General features: G+C 40.5%; 2 protein-coding genes across 3 annotated transcripts; one reads left to right on the forward strand and one right to left on the reverse strand.

Moving 5' to 3' along the window:
- The first annotated feature begins 438 nt into the window (after window positions 1–438).
- On the forward strand, window positions 439–11,206 carry lnpep (leucyl/cystinyl aminopeptidase). 2 transcript variants are annotated; one of them, XM_049763832.2, is made up of 22 exons: window positions 439–825; window positions 2,927–3,042; window positions 3,758–3,960; window positions 4,047–4,158; window positions 4,287–4,526; window positions 4,942–5,132; window positions 5,244–5,382; window positions 5,910–6,044; window positions 6,150–6,270; window positions 6,346–6,497; window positions 6,577–6,690; window positions 6,837–6,968; window positions 7,063–7,197; window positions 7,281–7,441; window positions 7,547–7,635; window positions 7,731–7,914; window positions 7,996–8,152; window positions 8,326–8,510; window positions 8,604–8,765; window positions 8,843–8,983; window positions 9,063–9,144; window positions 9,220–11,206. In XM_049763832.2, the coding sequence occupies exons 1-22, from the start codon at window positions 798–800 to the stop codon at window positions 9,346–9,348; spliced, it is 3,108 nt and encodes a 1,035-aa protein (XP_049619789.1). In that variant the 5' UTR covers window positions 439–797; the 3' UTR covers window positions 9,349–11,206. The 2 variants fall into 2 exon arrangements, with proteins under 2 accessions (XP_049619789.1, XP_049619790.1); XM_049763833.2 differs by having other exon boundaries at window positions 2,927–3,021.
- Window positions 11,207–12,997: 1,791 nt separating this feature from the next.
- On the reverse strand, window positions 12,998–19,454 carry slc14a2 (solute carrier family 14 member 2). Its single transcript, XM_049763844.2, has 9 exons — window positions 18,695–19,454; window positions 18,138–18,303; window positions 17,574–17,763; window positions 17,294–17,422; window positions 15,634–15,826; window positions 15,318–15,465; window positions 15,064–15,198; window positions 14,937–14,986; window positions 12,998–14,848 (listed from the first exon to the last, which is right to left on the reverse strand). The coding sequence occupies exons 1-9, from the start codon at window positions 18,716–18,718 to the stop codon at window positions 14,453–14,455; spliced, it is 1,431 nt and encodes a 476-aa protein (XP_049619801.1). The 5' UTR covers window positions 18,719–19,454; the 3' UTR covers window positions 12,998–14,452.
- Between the last annotated feature and the right edge of the window lie 799 nt (window positions 19,455–20,253).

The following is a 20,253-nucleotide window of genomic DNA, read 5'->3' on the forward strand; positions in this document are numbered from 1 at the left end:
CCATTATCTCAGTCCAATGCCCAGTTCAATAAAACACCCCTGGTCTAAGTTATATTTTGACAAAAATCCATTTCACGATGCTGCTAACATCTTCCAAAATCAGCTTCCCTAGTTAAGCAGATCAGTAAATTTTCGCCCTGGAATTAAATGATTAGAAATATAATTTTAATATTTGGTTCAATTTCTGAAAAAGTCAGGAAAAACATGTCAGGCTGTTATTTTAGGATACATTTATATGCAAATACAGTTGATGAAAGTGGAGGAATAAGTCAAGTAAATCAATTCCAAACTGACTGCCAACCAAAATTATTTTTTAACTGATTAAAAAAGTGCGTATGAAGTACATTATCTGTTCAAGCCATGACGTCAGAATTTCTGCTTCCGTATATATCGCGTCATTTTCTAGCCCCTCCTCCTAACAGTTCCTGGCCAATAGGATGCAAGAATTGTCAGTTGTCAACAACTGGTCGGGTGAGGAGTCAAAGTGCCATCTGTCCTAGTACATTACTAAATACAAATTTCGTTTCTGAACAAATATTGGTGTTTTTTTTTTTGTCTTTTTGTTAGTGAAACGAGACTGCGTTGGACAAACTAGTCTATTGAAGTGAGTTAGCACGTACAATTATGAGAAGTTGGCTAGTTCCCTGTTAGCGACTACGTAGCTGGTGTTGTGAGGACGGGCTGCAGACAAGCAGCCAGGCACTTTGGTGGCGTGACCAGCCATTAAAACTACACGTCTGATCCAAACGCAAATATCCTGCTTCTGGGACGTAAGGACCTCCTCCCAATACCCTGCTATGGATCCTTTTGACTATAACAGTACAGGTAAGGAATGACGAAGGTTACTGTACGAGCTGTATACAGTACGTGACAGCATGCTAACAGCAAGCAAGCTCGCTAATAATAACCAACCATTCATTGTCAGTGACTTTGAGCCGCGTACACATGAAATACAAGATCTATTTAACTCTTTTTAAGAGCCTGCAAAAAAAAACTTTACACACAGTTTTGTGACTAAGAAGCCAATCACGTGGTCGTGCTCCACGTTTCTATTTATGTATGATATTATTAGCCGCATTGCATGGCGTGTTGAGCAGATAAGTCGTGCTCAACTCTGCTTTGCCTACCAGCAGACAGCCGATCAATAACCTCTGCTGGCGTCCTAATATATCCAGGACGTCATTGACAAAACAAACAGGCATACTGTAAGTCAGATATGTCACAAAAAAATTGTATAAAAGCACTTCATTGTAGTTGTCATTCAGGTAAATGACCGAAATCACCTTTACGAGTTTGCTTTTTATCTTCCATAACTCCTATAAGATAAAACTCAAATACAAGTATCTAACTGGAACTGAACAAAGTGCTGAAGTGATTAAGAAAGTGAAAGTTTGTCTCTCAATCACTTTTTATACAACATAAAATGTTCAAAAGATGTACCCCCGCAAGCAGTATTTTAGTTTTATTAAAATGTTTTTTTACACAGTTAAACCACTCTTAAAGGTAAACTGTAAAACTTGTCAGTTTACTTTCTAATTTAAATTTCAAGTGTAATATGAGGATAGTGTCGCCATGATGTCGCCACTTCTGAACCTGTTTTTGTCCCAAGTGTAAAAGGAAGTTAACCACTGTAAACCCCAAAAACTCCAAAACAGCTTAACTACTCTTGATGCTTCAAATCTTAATTTTCAACTTTTGTCCCAAGTGTAAAAGGAAGTTAACCACTGTAAACCCAAAAAAACTCCAAAACAGCTTAACTACTCTTGATGCTTCAAATCTTAATTTTCAACTTTTTTTCATATAGACTTCAGGCCACAAGTTCTGGTATATTTCAGGTTATATTTTTATCGTCTCCTTCTTTGGCTATTGTAGATTACCCAGTACAGAATTCCTTTCCTATTAATAGGCATTTGTGCAGTCTGTGTGAAGCTGACAGGCAGACGCTTGTGTGCCACCCTTGCATTTAGGGTTAATATTATGACTTCTTTTTAATATCACAGTTTCAAGTCACATTTCTCCTTCAAATCCATTGCCCAGTGGCTAGACATCATCTTTACCCCAAATTAATATGAAGCAATGTCGGCAATTTGCAAGTGACGATGTTTTACTACATTGACTAATATTGAATTAGGAAGCTAAACATGACATTTATTGTTTGTGGAATGAGCAGAGGTTGGAATTCCCTTCGAGAGAATTTGATGTAAACAAGGCACGTTTGTGTCACAGCTCACAGTATAGTGCAGGTTGCGGAAATGCATTCTTGTGTAATCTGTGCTAGCATGTGACAAGAGCAGACAATACATTGTCATTGATTATTTGGAACTCGTAGATCCACTGTAATGAACAAAACTTGGAGTATGTCTCACTCACAAAAGTCTTATAATATTCAAGTCATTCCATCAGCAGCATATGGTAAATATGGTAAATATAAATGTAGTTGTAAATCTATGTGTAAGGTTCAGTAGCAGGAAGTGGTGCAAGAGGGTAGATACCAGGAAACTGAAATAGTGATTTATCTAATGAGACTCTTTGACAGTCATTTGTATGACCCACCCCCCCAAAAAAACTGCAGAGGGTGTCAACAAAAGAACACAAACCGTCATGACTGACTATTGACTCCTCAGTCGAAAGGTTTAAAATAACTCATTAGCACGTGCAGCTCTGTGCACGTGAGGATCATTAAGCAGATTGTGACAGTTTGCTTAACAGATACAAAACAATAGTGTTGTTTGCGTAACGGCGGTTTCCTTCAAGGAACTAAGGAAGGGCAAATAACAGTAAGACAAGGATGGAATCCCTTGACACCTCATTCAGAGTTATTGCAGGACAAGAGGTGAAAAATGTTCAGACACTCTCTTTCACAACATCTTGAATTTTCTCCTAGGAGTCATGTTTTGTTTATATGCCTTGTTTCTTCCTGTCATAGAGCGAGCCAGCCTACCAAGGAACATGATTGAGAACAGCATGTTTGAAGAAGAGCCCGACGTTGTGGATCTGGCCAGAGACTCTGCAGCATATCCGGTACACTCAAGTCATTTTACTGTACGCTATGCCTCATTCACACTTGAAAACACTCTTTCAGTTCTACACTCATTGCATGCATCATGAAGTCCATCTGCACATTTAATTAAAATCAATGGTAGACTCTGCCCTAACATATCATTAGATACATATAAAGTAAATCAAATCATGAGTTGGGCTGATAACAAGCATAACATATTTCCAACTAAAATAGAATTGAAGGGAAAATACAATTGCCTGCTTGAGCTGATTCTCAAACCTATATACCAAACAGTAGTGCCGTGATATACATGTGAGTGGCATGACTAACGGCTTTTTCGAAATGTGAGATGTGGTTCGGATGATTTTATTTATTAGAGGTATATCGTGAGTCAAAGAAATAGTAATACTACAGCGTTGTAATAATTCATTCAGTAGTTTTAGAAAAAAACCATTCTTCTTTGTTTGTGTGGAAGACTGTATTATACTGCACTGCCTCCTGGTGGGCAGATTGGACACAGCACATTAAAATGGATTGCAGCATTACATGATAAACAAACTGTATTTACATTATTTTTAATGATGGTATTACTCTGTGTTTTTATAAACTACATTATTATAGCCCAAATGTTATTTTTCATCATTGAAAAACAAAATGATAAAGCCCAAACCTTTGACTTATTGCTTACATTCGAGTTGTCTCATGCTTTCTTAATGATGTGTTCATGGAGCCAATGTTGATACACTGTTCTTTTAGACCTTTCCAGCCCTAGATCCAGATGATACTGTGTATGAGCCTCGCAGTTCCCGGCTACTGGTGCGAGGTCTGGGGGAGAACGACGTGGATGATGATGAAGAGGACTGCGAGTCTTCAGCCCGACTTCTGGGCATGTCATTCATGAACCGCAGCGCTACCCAGAGATCTAACGTCTCTCCTTATGTTCGACAACCTCCACCTAGGTAGCAGGCGTTTGCTATCTTTAATTACACTACTATTTGGATGTACCGGTACTGTCAATAAATAGGTTACTTTTCCTGTGTCCCAGGTCGTGTTCGCCATGCTCAGCCCGCACCTTGGTTGTTTGTGTGCTATTTTTGGTCATAGTGGCTTCCATGATCATGGTATTGTACTTTTTGCCTGGGTGCAACTTTACAAAGGTAAGAAAAATACAGTGAGATTGTATGTTTTAGCATTTTAGCTTCCCCAACTCTCAATTTTCTCAGCATAGTGTTGGTAGTAGGAAATGAATGGATGGACACTTGGTGAAAATCTTCGATTTTTGCAGATGGGATGCCCCAAACAAGAGAACGGGACATCTAACAGCACTGATGATGAGCTCTTCCCATGGGCACAATTCCAACTCCCTCGTAGCATCCGTCCTCTCAGCTATGATCTCACCTTGAACCCTGATTTGAGCACCATGGATTTCAGCGGCCACACTGTCATCAACATGTTGGTACTTCACAACACCAAGCGCATTGTCCTGCACAGCGCTTATCTCAATATTACCAAAGCTACATTCAAGGTGAGATTGTGTTTTTTAGTCTATGGGACTAAATAACTGGCTTTGAAAGAATAGCAAAATACAGTCTGTAATTTCTGTACCACATGTGCTATGGGAAACTGAATCGCTGGGGCTATCCAAAGCTAAGACTGGTACTGGATAAATAAATGTGGTGTGAAAACTAATCCGGGCAAATCCTGTGATTTGCAAAATCATGACCTACAGTTGGGCGACCGCTAAGAGAAGCGGAAAATGATCAACAGTTTGTGCTATGGGGATTTCGGAATATGCACAGAAATCATTTTGCTGAGAAAAAAATGAATAGTCTCTTTCTTATTCAATTCTCACCAGTTTAATGAGAACAAGTAATTTGTCACTCTGGAGAAAAGAATGGCGTGCTAGCTGTTAACGAAGTTGTTAATTTACTCTCTTACAGCTTGGTGATGGGGAGGCAAGTGATGTCACCATACTTGAGAACAAGCCAAGGGAGCAGATAGCTGTTAAGTTCTCCGAAGAGCTGAAGGCAGGCCAGCACTGTGTGTTGATCTTGGATTACACTGCTAGTCTGTCACACACCTATAATGGTTTCTACAATAGTTCCTACACAGATCTCAATGGAAACAAAAGGTACATCGAACTACAGCAGGAGAGTGTTAATTCCGTATATTAAACCTACGTGAATGTGTGCTAATATTCCAATCCAGTATTTGAGGTATTCACATCTACTATTTCCCTCAGGGTCCTAGCTGCCACCCAGTTTGAGCCATTATATGCACGAAAGGCCTTCCCCTGCTTTGATGAGCCATCATTTAAAGCCACCTTTCTGATTAAAATCAACAGGAAACCTGAGCACATGACACTCTCCAACATGCCTAAGGTAGTATCACATGTTATTATTGTCATGAATTGAATGAACATTATGATAAAGTATGACTTTATTTTAGTGATTGTATTTTAAGTGTTTAGCTCTTTTTGTCTTGCCTTCTTGCAAGTTTAAGTTCCGGGTATGCAACAGCTTCTTTCTCTAGGCTGTTAGGGCCCTGAACTCGCTACCCCCTTCTGCGTAGCGTGCGGCACTGTTGCGCTACTTTCGGGAATGTCTGCTGTACGCGCACTTGCTCCTTTCTTTTTCTGCTCCTCCTATTTATTTATTTATTTATTTATTTATTTATTTATTGTTGTTATTTATTCATTATTTATTCAGCACGCTTTTGTTATACTTGATTACTTGTTTGTCTGTTGTGAGCCATGTCTTGTCACCGTGGGATAGGGGGGAACGAAATTTCGGTTTCTTTGTGTGTCTTTGGCATGTGGAGAAATTGACAATAAAGCTGACTTTGACTTTGACTTTGACTTTGATTTTAGTTGAAGAACCCATCCCTCTGATGTGTTTTCTTGTCTCAGGCAAAGAGCACGCCCCTTGTCAATGGCCTCGTGCAGGATGAGTTTGCAAAGACCAGTGTCAACATGAGCACTTACTTGGTGGCATTCGTTGTCGGAAACTTCACCGCCGTCAGCAAAAACGTCTCTGACACTTTGGTAGGGTTGATTTCTGCAGCACTTTTCCATTTGGATGATCTGTTTTCATATCATTCAGACTGACAATCTGGATTTGTATCATGTGATTGCATTTTTTTTTTTTAGTTGTCCGTGTACAGCGTACCACAGAAGAAAGAACATACTGACTATGCGCTGGACACAGCATCCAAACTACTGGAATTTTACAATGACTTCTTTGAAATTAACTATCCGCTTCAGAAACTTGGTAAACATTATCATTACCAGTGTTTGTTTTCCCCTCAGCATTAGTAGATTCACTGTCATCTTATTTTTGTGTCAGACTTGGTCGGCATTCCAGACTTTTTGGCGGGAGCCATGGAGAACTGGGGTCTGATCACCTTCAGAGAAAGCACCCTATTGGTGGGGAGGGACGCTTCTCTTATGGAAAAACAAGATGTTGCCTCCGTCATTGCTCATGAGCTGGCTCATCAGGTACTTGTTCGTTTTTTTTGCCTGCATGTACTGAAATATGAGGATGTCGGCGCAATCATGTTGCACTGATGTGTTCCAGTGGTTTGGAAACTTAGTCACAATGAGCTGGTGGAGTGACCTGTGGCTCAACGAAGGCTTTGCCTCTTATATGCAGTTCACGTCACTGCAGATAGTCATGCCGCAGCTTGACATGGTAAGCGGTCTTCAATTCCACAAAGTACTGAGAAAATTTATCCAATGGACATTTTAAGACAAATGCCTCATATGAGCAGCATTGGTGATTAATTGAATTTTGGTTGATCATCAGGTGCTGCATGTGTGCTCTGTTTGTGTTTACAGGGCAGCTTGTTCTTAAATGTTCGATTCAGAGCATTGGACATAGATGCACTGAACTCCTCCCATGCGGTGTCTACCGAAGTCAAAACACAGGAGCAGGTGCACGAGATGTTCGACTCTGTGTCCTATCTGAAGGTGCACGTCTGGATATTTTTTTTATGATGGTTCCTGGCTCATTGTATGCGGAACAAAGGTAGTCAAAAAACTGTGTTGTGTTTTGGTCTTCCAGGGGGCTTCCATTCTTTTGATGTTGAACGCCTCTTTGCCTGGTGACCAGCAGTTCAGAAAAGGTATCATTCAGTATCTGAAACAGTTCTCCGGTTTAAACACCGACACTGACGATCTATGGAACAGTCTCACTGAGGTAGGCGTATTGTTTTTAGTTGGGATGAAAATAGAGTGACAATTGAATATAATTAGAATGCCATTCGTTTTTCCTCTCCTTAGGTAGAGGTCTCAAGTCAGCATCCAAATGTGTCAGAAATGATGAGGTCATGGACATCCCAGAAAGGCTTCCCTTTGGTGACTGTATCCCGTCAGGGGGCTGAAGTCACCTTAAAACAGGAGATTTTCCAGCTCACCTCAAACGACGCTAGGCATTCCTCCAGGTGGGCTGCATCCCCCTCGTCCTCCTCCTTCTTCTCTCTCCCTTGTGTAATGTGGTCATGGAAAGTCACCAGACCGACGGTACATTGTATTTTGCACTCTCCTAGCTTGTGGACTATTCCGCTGACGTATGTGAATGACAGCTGTAGTTTGGCCCCCGAGTGCAGACAAGTGTTCATGCTGAAGACCAAGTCAGGTAAATGACAATTATCCAATAACCAACAATGATTTATCGCTTTGCGCATGTGATGTGCTAATTTGGCGAAACACTTTTGCATACTTTCTTCACAGAGACTCTGAAGGTGCCAGAAACTGTGAAGTGGCTGAAGTTGAACTACAGGAGCACAGGCTTCTACATCGTTGACTATGGAGATGACGGCTGGGCTGCTCTAACAGACGCTTTGTTCAACAATTCCCAAGTTCTCTCAGCAGAGGACCGTGCCTCGCTGATTCACAACATCTTTGCTCTCTCCAGGTAGGTTTACAAATCAACCCTCCCCCCCTTATGTCCATCACTCTGTAAGTTTTTTTTTTACTGTGTTTCACTTCACCTTAGTCTGGGTCGCGTGTCCCTCCGCCAAGTCTTCCACCTCCTAAAATACATGTCAAATGAAACGGAGATGAGTCCCGTGAGTGAAGCCCTGCTGCACCTCAACCACATGTACCAGATGCTGAACAAAAGATACGAGCAAGACCTCGCCGCCCGCTTGAAGGTGCACGCACACAGTAGGAATGATATTGACATTAATCAAAAAGTGTGAGAGACACTTAAGTGGTGACATGCAAAAAAAGTCACATAATTACTTTTTGATACATCTTACAACACCAATTGTTTATTTATCTTTTGAAATATTTAAAGTTTGAATTGTCCTTGAAATATTTGCAGGCATATATTTTGAAACACTTTGGTGCACTGATGGATAAGCAAACATGGACCAAGGAGGAGAGTATGTCCAAAATGAACCTGCGATCTGCCCTGTTAGAGACAGCCTGTGATCTGGGACAGGAAAAATGCAAGCAGAACGCAAAAGACATTTTTAAGCAGTATGTCGACTCGAATGGAACCTTCCAGTGAGTCAAACATATTATACTGAGAAAACAAATAAAGTGAATGAAAATAGAGATGGGTTTAACCTAAAATGTGATTTTTTTTATTTTTGGTAGGATTCCGGGTGATCTCCAGAGAGTTGTGTTCAGTGTGGCAGCCCAGTCCAGTGAAGACTGGGAAACTTTGCTTACGTTGTATCATTATGCCACTTATGACTCAGAGAAGCAAAATATGCTAAGGGGCTTAGCTTCCACGCAGGACACGCGGAAAATCGTCTGGTACGAAACATTTTCATCTTAACAAAGTATACTTGCTAATAAGTTGTTTATCATTGCGCTCATGTTGTTCCTTCCAGGCTTCTCAATGGAGCTTTAAACAATGATATCATCAAGGTACAGAACATTCCCTTGGTCTTCAAAACAATCTGCCGGAGTTTTGCCGGCAACTTGATTACTTGGGACTTTATTCAAGACAACTGGAACCAGCTCATACAAACGTGTGTGGCCCATTTTCAGAAAAAAGTTGGTTCATGCATGAGGACAAAACACAATCTAATCAGTGTTTTATTCTTGTAGGTTCCCACTAGGTTCATTTCCCATCCAATCAATCGTTAAGTCTGTCACCTTTCAGTTGTCGACACAGTCGCATCTTAATCAGGTATAGACTTTCTTCTAAGAATCAAACTTTGTTGGCTGTTGTCTTATGCTCTTATGTCTTATGTGTGTTGTGCAGGTGCAGTATTTCTTCTCCAGCCTAAGTGAGCGCGGTTCCCAGTCGCGAAGCATGCAGGAAGCGCTGGAAAAAATCCGACTGAACCAGCGCTGGATGGAGAGGAGTCTTCCCGCTCTTCAAAATATTTAATGCAGGCCAGGCACTCTTTCCATTTCTGCCTTCCTTTTTTCCCTCTGTATGGGTTTAGCTGTCCGACTGGGGTATACAGTATGTTGTCAAGGCAACCGCAAAGATTGCACTTTTGTCTTTTAGCTCTGTTTATACCAGGTTTGAGTTGCGATAACCTCTCATATATGGCTCCTGTGAGATTTTAGCTAGCTCAGGGCGTCTCTGATTGTATCTGACAGCAACATGTCAGACATAAACACTCCTCACACTTGAAGCTGTCGACCAAACCTCACATCAGACAATCATACGATCCACTTTGCTTTATAGATCCTTTCAATCAACAACTGTGTGAGCTGCTCCTTAAAGAAAGTACCTGTGTGTTAACACGACAGGGTTTCTTGTCCGTAAGTCCTGGAACAGTCTTTATGCTTTATTATATAGACTTTGCTGCACATTTAGAGACGCAGGCATGTAAATTTGCATTTGTTCCTCTTGTTAAAATGTACATACAGAATACAGAAACAATAGCAGCCTGTAATTATTCATCCTGGCACATCCAATATATTAGAGAGGATGAGGAAGTCGACTTAAAAAAAAAAAAAAAAAAAAACTTCCTTCCGACTATGTACAGTAGATGGCGCAGTGCACCACTGTGCTGGTTTAAAGCAACCAACGTGTCTTAAATGAAGCAAACAGCACACTGGATACACATTAAGTTTGCATTTCAGTTCAGAACCCTGTTCTCTTTGATTTCCCAGCAGTCATCCTATGTTCTTATAAAATTCTAGATTTATGATGTAAATACAGTGTGTTTGGCCCTACGACAGCACAGCAGCTGTTTTGGATGTACCGTTTTTATTTATTTTGGCATGACTTTGCTCCACTTGATTTTTAGCTTGTTCTTGTGTACATAGATTATGTATAGAGGACATTTCTTGATAAAGTTTGATCAAGACTCTTGTCCAGACACTTTTTATTGTATCTTTCGGTTGTATGACACTGCCGGGGGGGGGGTCATTTGTGGACATGTTGTTTGTATAAGGGCTCTCGTGTATAGAAGAATGTTTATTTTGGGTATCTGTCCACATCTGCCTGATACAATGGTTTAAAGTTACTCCATTTCCAGAATAAATAGCTGTCAAATTATTTATTATGTTCACTCCACCCCATCTCACACCTTGCGCACCTTACATATTTAGATTCCTATTCATTATTTAGTTTTCTCTTATTTGTACATAGTATCTTCTCAGTTAACAGAGATTTACCCTTTTACGATGCTGTGTGTGCGTGTGTGCGTGCGTGTGTGCGTGTGTCTGTCTATCTGTCTATCTGTCTGTTTATTTCATCTCCATTTTGGGCGCCAGCAGCAACTCAGTCTAACAATTTGGTATGAAACAGGAAAAGAGATATCGTCATGAGGCGTAGCCTTTCATAAGTGTTGACCGAGGTTATTTTAGTTAACAAAACTGTTCTACTTTTCCAAAACTAACTATAATTATAGCATGCATGTATCTCAACTTTATTATGCATTGCACTTATTGTAGTTCAACGTCAGTGGACTGTTAAACTATACTCTGTACTATGAAAATATTAATTGTCAATAATGTCAATTTGAATTTGAATGTCCTGGGTCAGTCCACTTTTTCACCTAAGTTGGGTTGTTATTAACTCCGCATTTTTAAGGGTGTCCATTTCACAACTTCAACAGAAATCCTCTCAAGGTAGGTCTGTCCTTGTCAAAATCTACATCTGGGACGCTTATGATTTTGTCATACAAAAGATTTATAACAACTTGGAAAAATGTTAAGATGCTCACTGTTTTTAATTTTTGATGATGACGTGCCATGCTTTATAAACAATAAATGCCACATTTGTGTAACCTCTTCAATTGAATGAAAGTCAACATTTCAAGCACATTTTGTCTGCTGTATTTTCAGTCTAATTGTACTAATGTATGCTCTTGTCACTGTGCAAATACACGTGGGGGTGGTATCTACTATTTTGACATGTTTTATAATGATGACTGGTGACTGCGTCAGAAGACTTATCTTGATCCAAGGTGGTTTCCATGCAGGCGACAGTAATTTGCATATAGCTGTCTTATGTTGAGTGGGCGTAGCAGCCTTGATTTTTTTTCTTTCTTCATTGGTCAATTACCAAAGGGCTCAACTTCAGAGACTCAAACATCAGTGTATGACATTTTGTCGTCAGTAGAGTCATTATGGATGTAAGTTTAATTTTCATGTAAAACTCAAAGTCATAGATTCATACAACCCAAAGCTATTACAGATATTGTTTGCTATTATTCTCATTAGCATTAAACTTAAGTCTAGGGTATAGAGTATACATAAGAAATTTTTTTTTTTTTTTTTTTACATATACTGTAAAATGCTTCTTTACAATGAGAAATTCAGGTCAAGTGAAAATGTCAACGATTAATGAAGTTGCGATTAATTAACTGTCACTTGTGTTTTGGTCAGTCATGAGCTCATCTTTGAGGCTTTTATGATCTGTTTGTGGGCTATTTTTTTTTTTTTTTTACTCCGTTCAGTTTTCTACATTTTCTATTACGCATTTTTATCTATTACGTGTGGGTGGGACTACCAAACAAGGTAATGGGTGCGGCCAAACGGTTTTGCAAATCTGGCAACAGGTGCAGTGGCAAAGGTGTCAACACGTGCAGTGGAAGAGCTGTGAGTATAATGAAGAACAATGTCAAGCAAATTCTGATAGAATCTTTACTGGGTCAAAGCTATCATGACAATCTAGTCACACATGAGTTTACATGATAAGATGTACCTCTTACATATACTGTAAAATGCTTCTTTACAATGAGAAATTCAGGTCAAGTGAAAATGTCAACGATTAATGAAGTTGCGATTAATTAACTGTCACTTGTGTTTTGGTCCGTCATGAGCTCATCTTTGAGGCTTTTATGATCTGTTTGTGGGCTATTTTTATTATTTTTTTTACTCCGTTCAGTTTTCTACATTTTCTATTACGCATTTTTATCTATTACGTGTGGGTGGGACCAAACGGTTTTGCAAATCTGCCATATTTATTACTCGGAGATACTTTTGTAGTCCAAACAACTCAAGGATGCTGAAGTGGAGAGATCAATTTTATTTTTCAAGCCGTGTTCCCACATCTGTGGCCAATGTTACAAACTGTAAACTTTGATTTTTATTTTATCATTGAAACCTGAAGTATTCTTTGAAATTGAAGAGTAGTTTTTTCTTCTTCTGTGAAAACCACAGCAGTTTAACGTGTGTCCCTTGTATTCCCTTCACGTTTAGACAGCAGAAAATATCCAGTTGCCCTTTTAACTAGTACCAAAGCAAACCTGGCAACAGGTGCCGTGGCAAAGGTGTCAGTCAACACGTGCAGTGGAAGAGCTGTGAGTATAATGAACAACAATGTCAAGCAATGTCTTTACTGGGTCAAAGCTATCATGACAATCTAGTCACACATGAGTTTACATGATAAGATCTACTCTTACATATACTGTAAAATGCTTCTTTACAATGAGAAATTTAGGTCAAGTATGCCATGTGGCTATAATTCATGTAGTTGCTAATTCTATGCTATAAATTCACTTTAGTTACTTAAGTCATGTTACTCAAATGAGGAGTTTCAGACCAGTACAGTAAATAAAGGTCCCTGGCACATGTTATTGAGTATTTAAAATTTTATTTTTTGAAATTTCAGATCATGTTTCCCCAAACAGGCTACTGTACATTAAATATATTGTACAGCTTACACACATGCAATTCAGATAATGTCAAATATATTAAATAGTGTAGTGCAATAAATTCTGTAATGCAGTATGTGTGAATGAAGCAATCGAATCAAAACTTGAATTTGTAATGATGCGGTACTAAATTGAAGTTGTCTGTTGTCATTCATCATTCCTTTTGTAGCATCACAAACTCATTTTGTGTCATAATGTGACCATTACTCATATCTCTCTTACTCAGAGGACAATCTCTATGCCAAGAAATATTTTGAAGCCACGGTTCAGCTCTTCACTTTATCATTGCTGACACCATTCAGTCACTTTGTTAGTCAACAAATATTTCAACTATGTTATCCAAAGGGCAAGTCACGTGACTACCAGCAGCACGCGACGAGGTCCCGTGCAAGCTTAGTATATGTAACAGTATCTTACTTCATATTCATGTTTGTTAATATTGCAGAAGCCCAAAGAAAGACCAAAGTCTGTTTGAACTAAATTAGTGCAAATGAGAAGGGATGACTAATGGGGGTATCACCTTCCAGAATGGCCAGGGTGCAATGGATGCTGAGTAGGCAACATTTATCACAAAATGGGATTCTGTAAAATGTTAATTAGGACAATATGAGAGTCTAATAATGACAACCTACTTCACTCATAATCAAATGTCACACAGACACAAAAATGGGAACACCCGCTATTCATCAAAATTTACCATGTAGCTCCCTGTCCCCATCAAGGCTTAATGTGGGATTTCCGTAGGTCCACTTTAACCGTCTTGGGTGAGAGCTTCACAGGTTGGTTCCTTCAATGCTCTACTGTAGCTCCCACTCCAATGCCAAATAATCACGCCACCCAGTACAGTCTGTACCGCATCGTGACCAAATAAGTTTATCTCATCAAACCATGAGACATGATTCCAGTAATACATGTCTGACTCCTTAGCCTGCTTATCTTCAGCAGCCTGCAATGCCTTGCATTGTCTTTACGGGTGGTTACCATCTGGGATGACAACCATGCAGGCTAATTTCATGCAGTGTGCGATGTAATGACTGTTCACTGTTGGGCTGACCTCGCAACCATTCCAACCCTTGCGGCAATGCTGGTGACACGGTGACGACACTCAGACTTGTCTTGTCTGCATGCAATTTCTTTGGTCGACCATGGTGAGGCTTGTCAAACCAGAACTCCTAGTGATGAGTATGAGAGTGTAAAAGTGATATTTAACAAAACTTGGTGTTTTTGGCACCAATAAGGGAATTGGCGACATTGCTAAAGAGTGAGTTGTTGGACTCAAATTTGGTGAGGATTTTGGTATACAACATGGTAGAATAAAAAAAATATATGAAATTTGTCACAGTTTCATTTTTTCTCTGCTACTCTATTTCTCTTTCATACATAATCTGTAAGCATTTCATGTGTCTGATTGTCCTCTGTAGTTGTTTCCTCCCCAGTGTCACTTTGGTCTGTCTCTGTTTGGGGCCCTATGACAATTTGTGTCATGTTGGCTTCCTCCATGGCACTGATGTTGAGCCTCAGCTCTTCTTTCTCATTCAATATTAACTCATCAACATTAGCTCTCTGCTCCTCCTCCTTCTTCTTCTTCTGCTCTTCCTCCATCTTCTCCTGCTTCTCCTGCTTCTTCATTTTCCAGAAATAGCACAGATTTTTCTCTGGGTAGGTGACTTTGGCTAGTGGCAGCTTAAAGATCTTATTGGTTTCTGTGGTGATGAGCAAAAATGTAAGCGCAGAGAGACAGAAGGGCCACGTGCAGGCTGGGAGACCAAACTGTAAAGAAAAATATAAACTTGCTGTTCATACCAATGCAATGTGGATGGGGTTAACATAATACTGATTTATGGTTTGGAAAACATACCACTGACATCATGTTGGCAATGGCAGAGCCCAGGTATGCACAGTAAAACCCTACAGAGCAGAAAAGAAAAGATGATGAATAATGACATTCATTAAAACCTCAAACAATGATTGCAATGCCAACTCACCGCAAGTGATAGCAAGCAGATGCACTTGCCAAGTGAGCGCATAAAACATTCCGCCAATGGCAATGCATGCCAGCACGCAGTTGTATCCCCACAGTCCAAAATAAATTGCGCCAAACGGAGCTGCCAAAGCCAGGCCTGCGCAGCAAAATACAAATAGAGATCAACAACATATATTTGGGTCACTCACAACAGCTCGCTCAATATCATCTTGGGAGATGGGGTTTTAAAACCAGACCTTTATTTAGCGGACCTACCTGTAAGCATGCCGATTGTCGATCCGAGGACGGCGTGAGCGCACGTGATGGGGGAGGAGATAAAGAGTGAGATGATGAAGATGCCTCCTGTCCAAGGGTTGTCACAGCCATAGACCTGCCCAACTCCCACAGGCACCGACATGAACAGCTGAGGGGACATTAATTCCCGAATGTTAACAAAAACAACCTGGATCTCGGAAGCCTGAAACGAAAACTTTGGACCTCTTTGAATCAATGTGCTTAAGAGCCTACCAAGGACGGTTGATTTCTTACATTGCCATGAATTGGTTGTGTTCAACACATGCAAGCGTCTGACCTTGGCAACGTCGATTTCCTCCCAGGTGATATTAGGCAGCTCGGTGCGTGGTTGGATGAGGACTTGAGGAAAGTGGTGGTTGTAGTGACCTGTGGCCACTATGTGGAGGCACACCAGAATGTTGAATGGCAGTGTGAAGACCGGCAGATCCCAACGACTGTTAATGGATGCCAAGGCACTGGACACGACTGGGCTGAAACAAACCCAAATCTGTAAACCTCTGATAGATGTAATAATCAATTATGGGATCTGGCTAACTATTTGGTTGACATGTACCAAGATTTACCGAGCTACAAATCCGTTCGCTATAGTATTTGTCCTCATGAGGATTCAGGCACCATAGCCTGTTCCAGCTGGCTTTGCGTGAGCCGTCAGCCATTTAATTGCATGGCACGTGCTGTGGCCATATCGACTACGATACTTCTGGCTTTATTTTGCTCTAGACTCTAGACAGCTGTCCCATTTCGGTACTTCCGCATTATGATATTATATGACTCTCCTTCTATGTTCCTTTTGTTCTAGTTGTTGCTCGAATATTACAAGAACTCAAACTTCGAAATTCCTCGTATGTTTTTGCGTACTTAGCCATAAAGATAATTGTCACTCTGACAATTGAACACCTATAGACAATTTAGTGACTTCAACGAGCTGACAATTACCACCCCATTTTTCCACACCTTGCCACAACTGGTTTGACTACATTTTGGTGAGGCCACATCTGTGCTCCCGGTCACTCCAATCACCCAGCAAATGGGCGTTTCTGCCGCACACATTCTGTTCACATCTCTGTCCCCCATCTTTGTTGTCACTCCTTGCTTGTGCGTCTCTATTAAGCACGCAATTACTGTCACCCGCTCTTCATTATCCCTCGTGTATTTAATTAAGCCTTGCCCGTGCGACCCTATGTGATGACTTGTTTACTCTGTCTCTGTTTACCCTGTTTACGCTGTCTCTGTTCACGTTGTTTACGCTGTCTCTGTTCACGCTGTCTCTGTTTACTCTGGGTACTCTGAGTTCCCCCTTCGTGAGTCATCACTTTATCGTGATGGAGGGGTTTGCGTGTCCTAATGATCCTAGGACTCAAGTTGTTATGGATGGATGGATGGATGGATGGATGGATGGATGGATGGATGGATGGATGGATGGATGGATGGATGGATGGATGGATGGATGGATGGATGGATGGATGGATGGATGGATGGATGGATGGATGGATGGATGGATGGATGGATGGATGGATGGATGGATGGATGGATGGATGGATGGATGGATGGATGGATGGATGGATGGATGGATGGATGGATGGATGGATGGATGGATGGATGGATGGATGGATGGATGGGCGGGCGGACGGACGGACGGACGGACGGATACTCTAAGTTCACATTTGTTTTTCCTCCTGTCGTCTTTCCCCGTTGCTGTCCGCTATGCTACCTGTCTGTTGCCCGTGTTGGTCCCTGTTCTCCTGTTCCCCTTTCCCTTCAATAAGCCTTGGTTCAAGCTGCATTTGGTTGCCCTGCTTCATTCCATGACAGGTGGCTGATTAAGATACATTATTCTCTTGAGATATTCATGTTTTGTTTTTTTAATTAACATTGTTAATGTTATTGATTTTATTTTGACAAATTCGTTAAATATGTCTCCAATCGTAACATCTTACCACATCATAGACAAGAAGATGTTAGGCAGCAAGAGCCACCAGTACCAGTTTCCAGCATTGGAGAAGACAGCCATCAACAAGCCCACGAGGATACCATTGTAGCCATACAGTCCCGCAGCAATTGCACCTCTGAAAAAAATCATGACAGCCCAAACGATTCAGAATATTTTTTAACCACTGCTCCCAATGGGAGTTTGTATCTACACGCCTTTACTTACTGTTAAGAAATCAAGAGCACACACTACTATTTTAATAACGAAAAATGAATGAGCTCACTAACCTGTTCTGTCGCAGAATGAGGGCTGAAATGGTGGCAAAGAGAGTCCCCACAAACCCGTTCAATGCCCACCAGTAGTTCTGCAGGATGAGGCCCGCAAAGATAATGAGGCCACTCAATGGGTTGTTAACAAACATAACCTGGGCGGCCCCACGCAGGACCCAGTCCAGCAACTGGAGCAAGAAAAACTGTTCTAGAAGAAAAATAAAGAAGATAGCGTCTCAATGTTATCTTCTGTCTACCTCAACATTTTAATGCTCCATGGAACACTCCTGTCCCAGTGCGAGTGTCACGGGTGAACTTGACCGTATCCTGGTGGATACTCAGTTGCAGGGCACCTTTTCGAATATCTTTTATTTACTCATTGAAACTAATAGACAATTTAAGCAAGCACTGAAAACAGCCAAGGACTTTATGGATGTTGATAAACATCTAAATGCAAAGTCAGCTAAATTCTAACAGAAGAAGGAGAAAGTGTGCGTCTAGCAGGGATGCCCCAGCTATAGACTGCACCCTGAGAGGGCATCAAAATAACTATATAGGTGTTGACTATTAATGAAAACTTACTTTCCATCCACTTTGCAAAAATCGCCATATCTCCGGAGAAATAGGAGACCCCCTTCAAGAAGCGAGCCTTGGCCCGCCTCAGGCAGGTGACTTGTGCCGCTGGCTGGACGGCCTGCTTGTCATTCTCACACGTCAGGTCAAGTTGTGCCATCAAGGGTTGCAATTCCTGCAGCAACAATTCATAATTGAACTTTGCTCAATTCTCATCACTGAGGATTTGGGTACACGCACATGTGGCAATGCACGACTCGTACAAAAATCTTGATAATCCTATTAAGATCCTCAGGAAACAGATCAGTATAATCGGTTTTTACAAATACTCAATCTCATACGCATGCACTATCCATAATTCGAGAATGTTTTTTTTTTTCTTGCCATTGTCAGAAAGGATGGCTTTAATAATGAGAACTTGTGTGTAATGAGAATATTCTGTTGCCTAATTTACCACATCAAAGGTAAAAAATATATCCCTGGTAAATATTTTGGCAAGACTGACATTTGATATATATATATATGATATGAATATATATATGAATTAATATACATGATCCTCTTACCTTTGTAAAAAGTGACCTCGGCATAAGTTGAAATGGTTACGAGCTGGCTTGGCAACTGTCCCTCTGGAAAAATGCCAAAGGTTTTTAAAGCATTGCATCAAAAGCATCTCCTACGACTTTTGCACCACCTCTTTTTGCTCCCTCTGAAATACAATCTTTTATTATCTCTGCCCCACCCATGTTCAAGAAAATTCTCTAGTATACAAATACCTTTAGCTGTCTTACATTGTCTTTTGTTTAAATGCTTTACATTATTCTGTTAGCCGTCATATTAACATTTTCCTCGAAGCCTTTCTCCCGACAAGGGATGATTGAATTGGAATGAATTATACTCATTGGTGGAATTTCAACTCCCATTCTGATCAATGCAAACTTTGCGTTGCATGTATGCAAGTGAACCACATCACACATATGCAGTCATGTGCTAGAAAGAAAAACTTTGGTCAAGGGCATCTCCACAAATGATTACCTTTTTATTTCTACCACATTTTTGTTCATAGTGGGATTCCAACCCATGTTCTTTCAATCTTAGTGGTCCTTTGGAACCTCTTTGCAGACTCTGACATGTAAAGTTTGACCGTGTTACTGTGAAGAAAAGTCAACACAAAATACGGAACTTTATCTGGGGTTTGATCGTAGGCAGTGCAAAGGATGGCAAATGACTTGTTTTTCAGTTTGCATTTTGTATGAAAAACGTTTTTATCCAGGTCTCATTTTTCTTATTAAATGATAAAAACCAAACAGGGCTGTGTCGACCTTTGGTCCACTTTTACCTTCTGATAACTTTGTAAATGGTTTTATTGCTGGGTGTGTTTATCATGTCGATATAATTTAATTTATCTTCCGAACCGCTTATCCTCACAAGGGTTGCTCGTGGGCATGCTATTTTTTTTTTTTTTTTTAGAAACGGGTGTCCTTTTTGAGATTCTGAAAATGATTTAGTTGAAGACTCACAAGCCTTAGACACCTTTTATTATTAAATTCTTTTTATTTTCATTTTCCCCTCGACTGCCTTAAAAGGTTACGTCAAAAAAGTCTTGCATTATCAATCACTGAAATCAACAATAAAATAGGAATGAATTTTCTCCAGCATTGTAACATGCTACCAGAAGAAAAAAAAAAACCTCATAAAATCACGGATAGCATCAGTATTGGCTGATGCTGACATCTGGTGAACAAAACAAGAAGTGTCATATTTATTTCACCTTCTCATCTCTTTACCTGGGCCGATGACCTCATACTTTAACACTTTCATCTATGTCCTTTTCTCAATATTGCAAATAAACTCAGTGAAGCCGTGCAAATAACAGACACTTAAGAAAAGACCTGACAAGATTAGTGGACTGGAGGCACTTTTTTTTTTTTCTTGCAGACAGCTTACTTTGAGTGGACCACAAAAATGTGTGCCCTGTGATTCTTTTCAGTGTGTGTGCGAGAGCCATGAGCTTATGTGCGTGTGTGTGTTCCAGCTTCAGTCAGAGTCTATGGAACCTGATACTGGATGACTCCCCATCACAAGAATGTGAGTTTCCTTCTCTCTGGCTAGACGCCCGGCCACA

The sequence above is a fragment of the Syngnathus scovelli genome, chromosome 3 (assembly GCF_024217435.2).
Source record: "Syngnathus scovelli strain Florida chromosome 3, RoL_Ssco_1.2, whole genome shotgun sequence".
Taxonomy (NCBI): domain Eukaryota; kingdom Metazoa; phylum Chordata; class Actinopteri; order Syngnathiformes; family Syngnathidae; genus Syngnathus; species Syngnathus scovelli.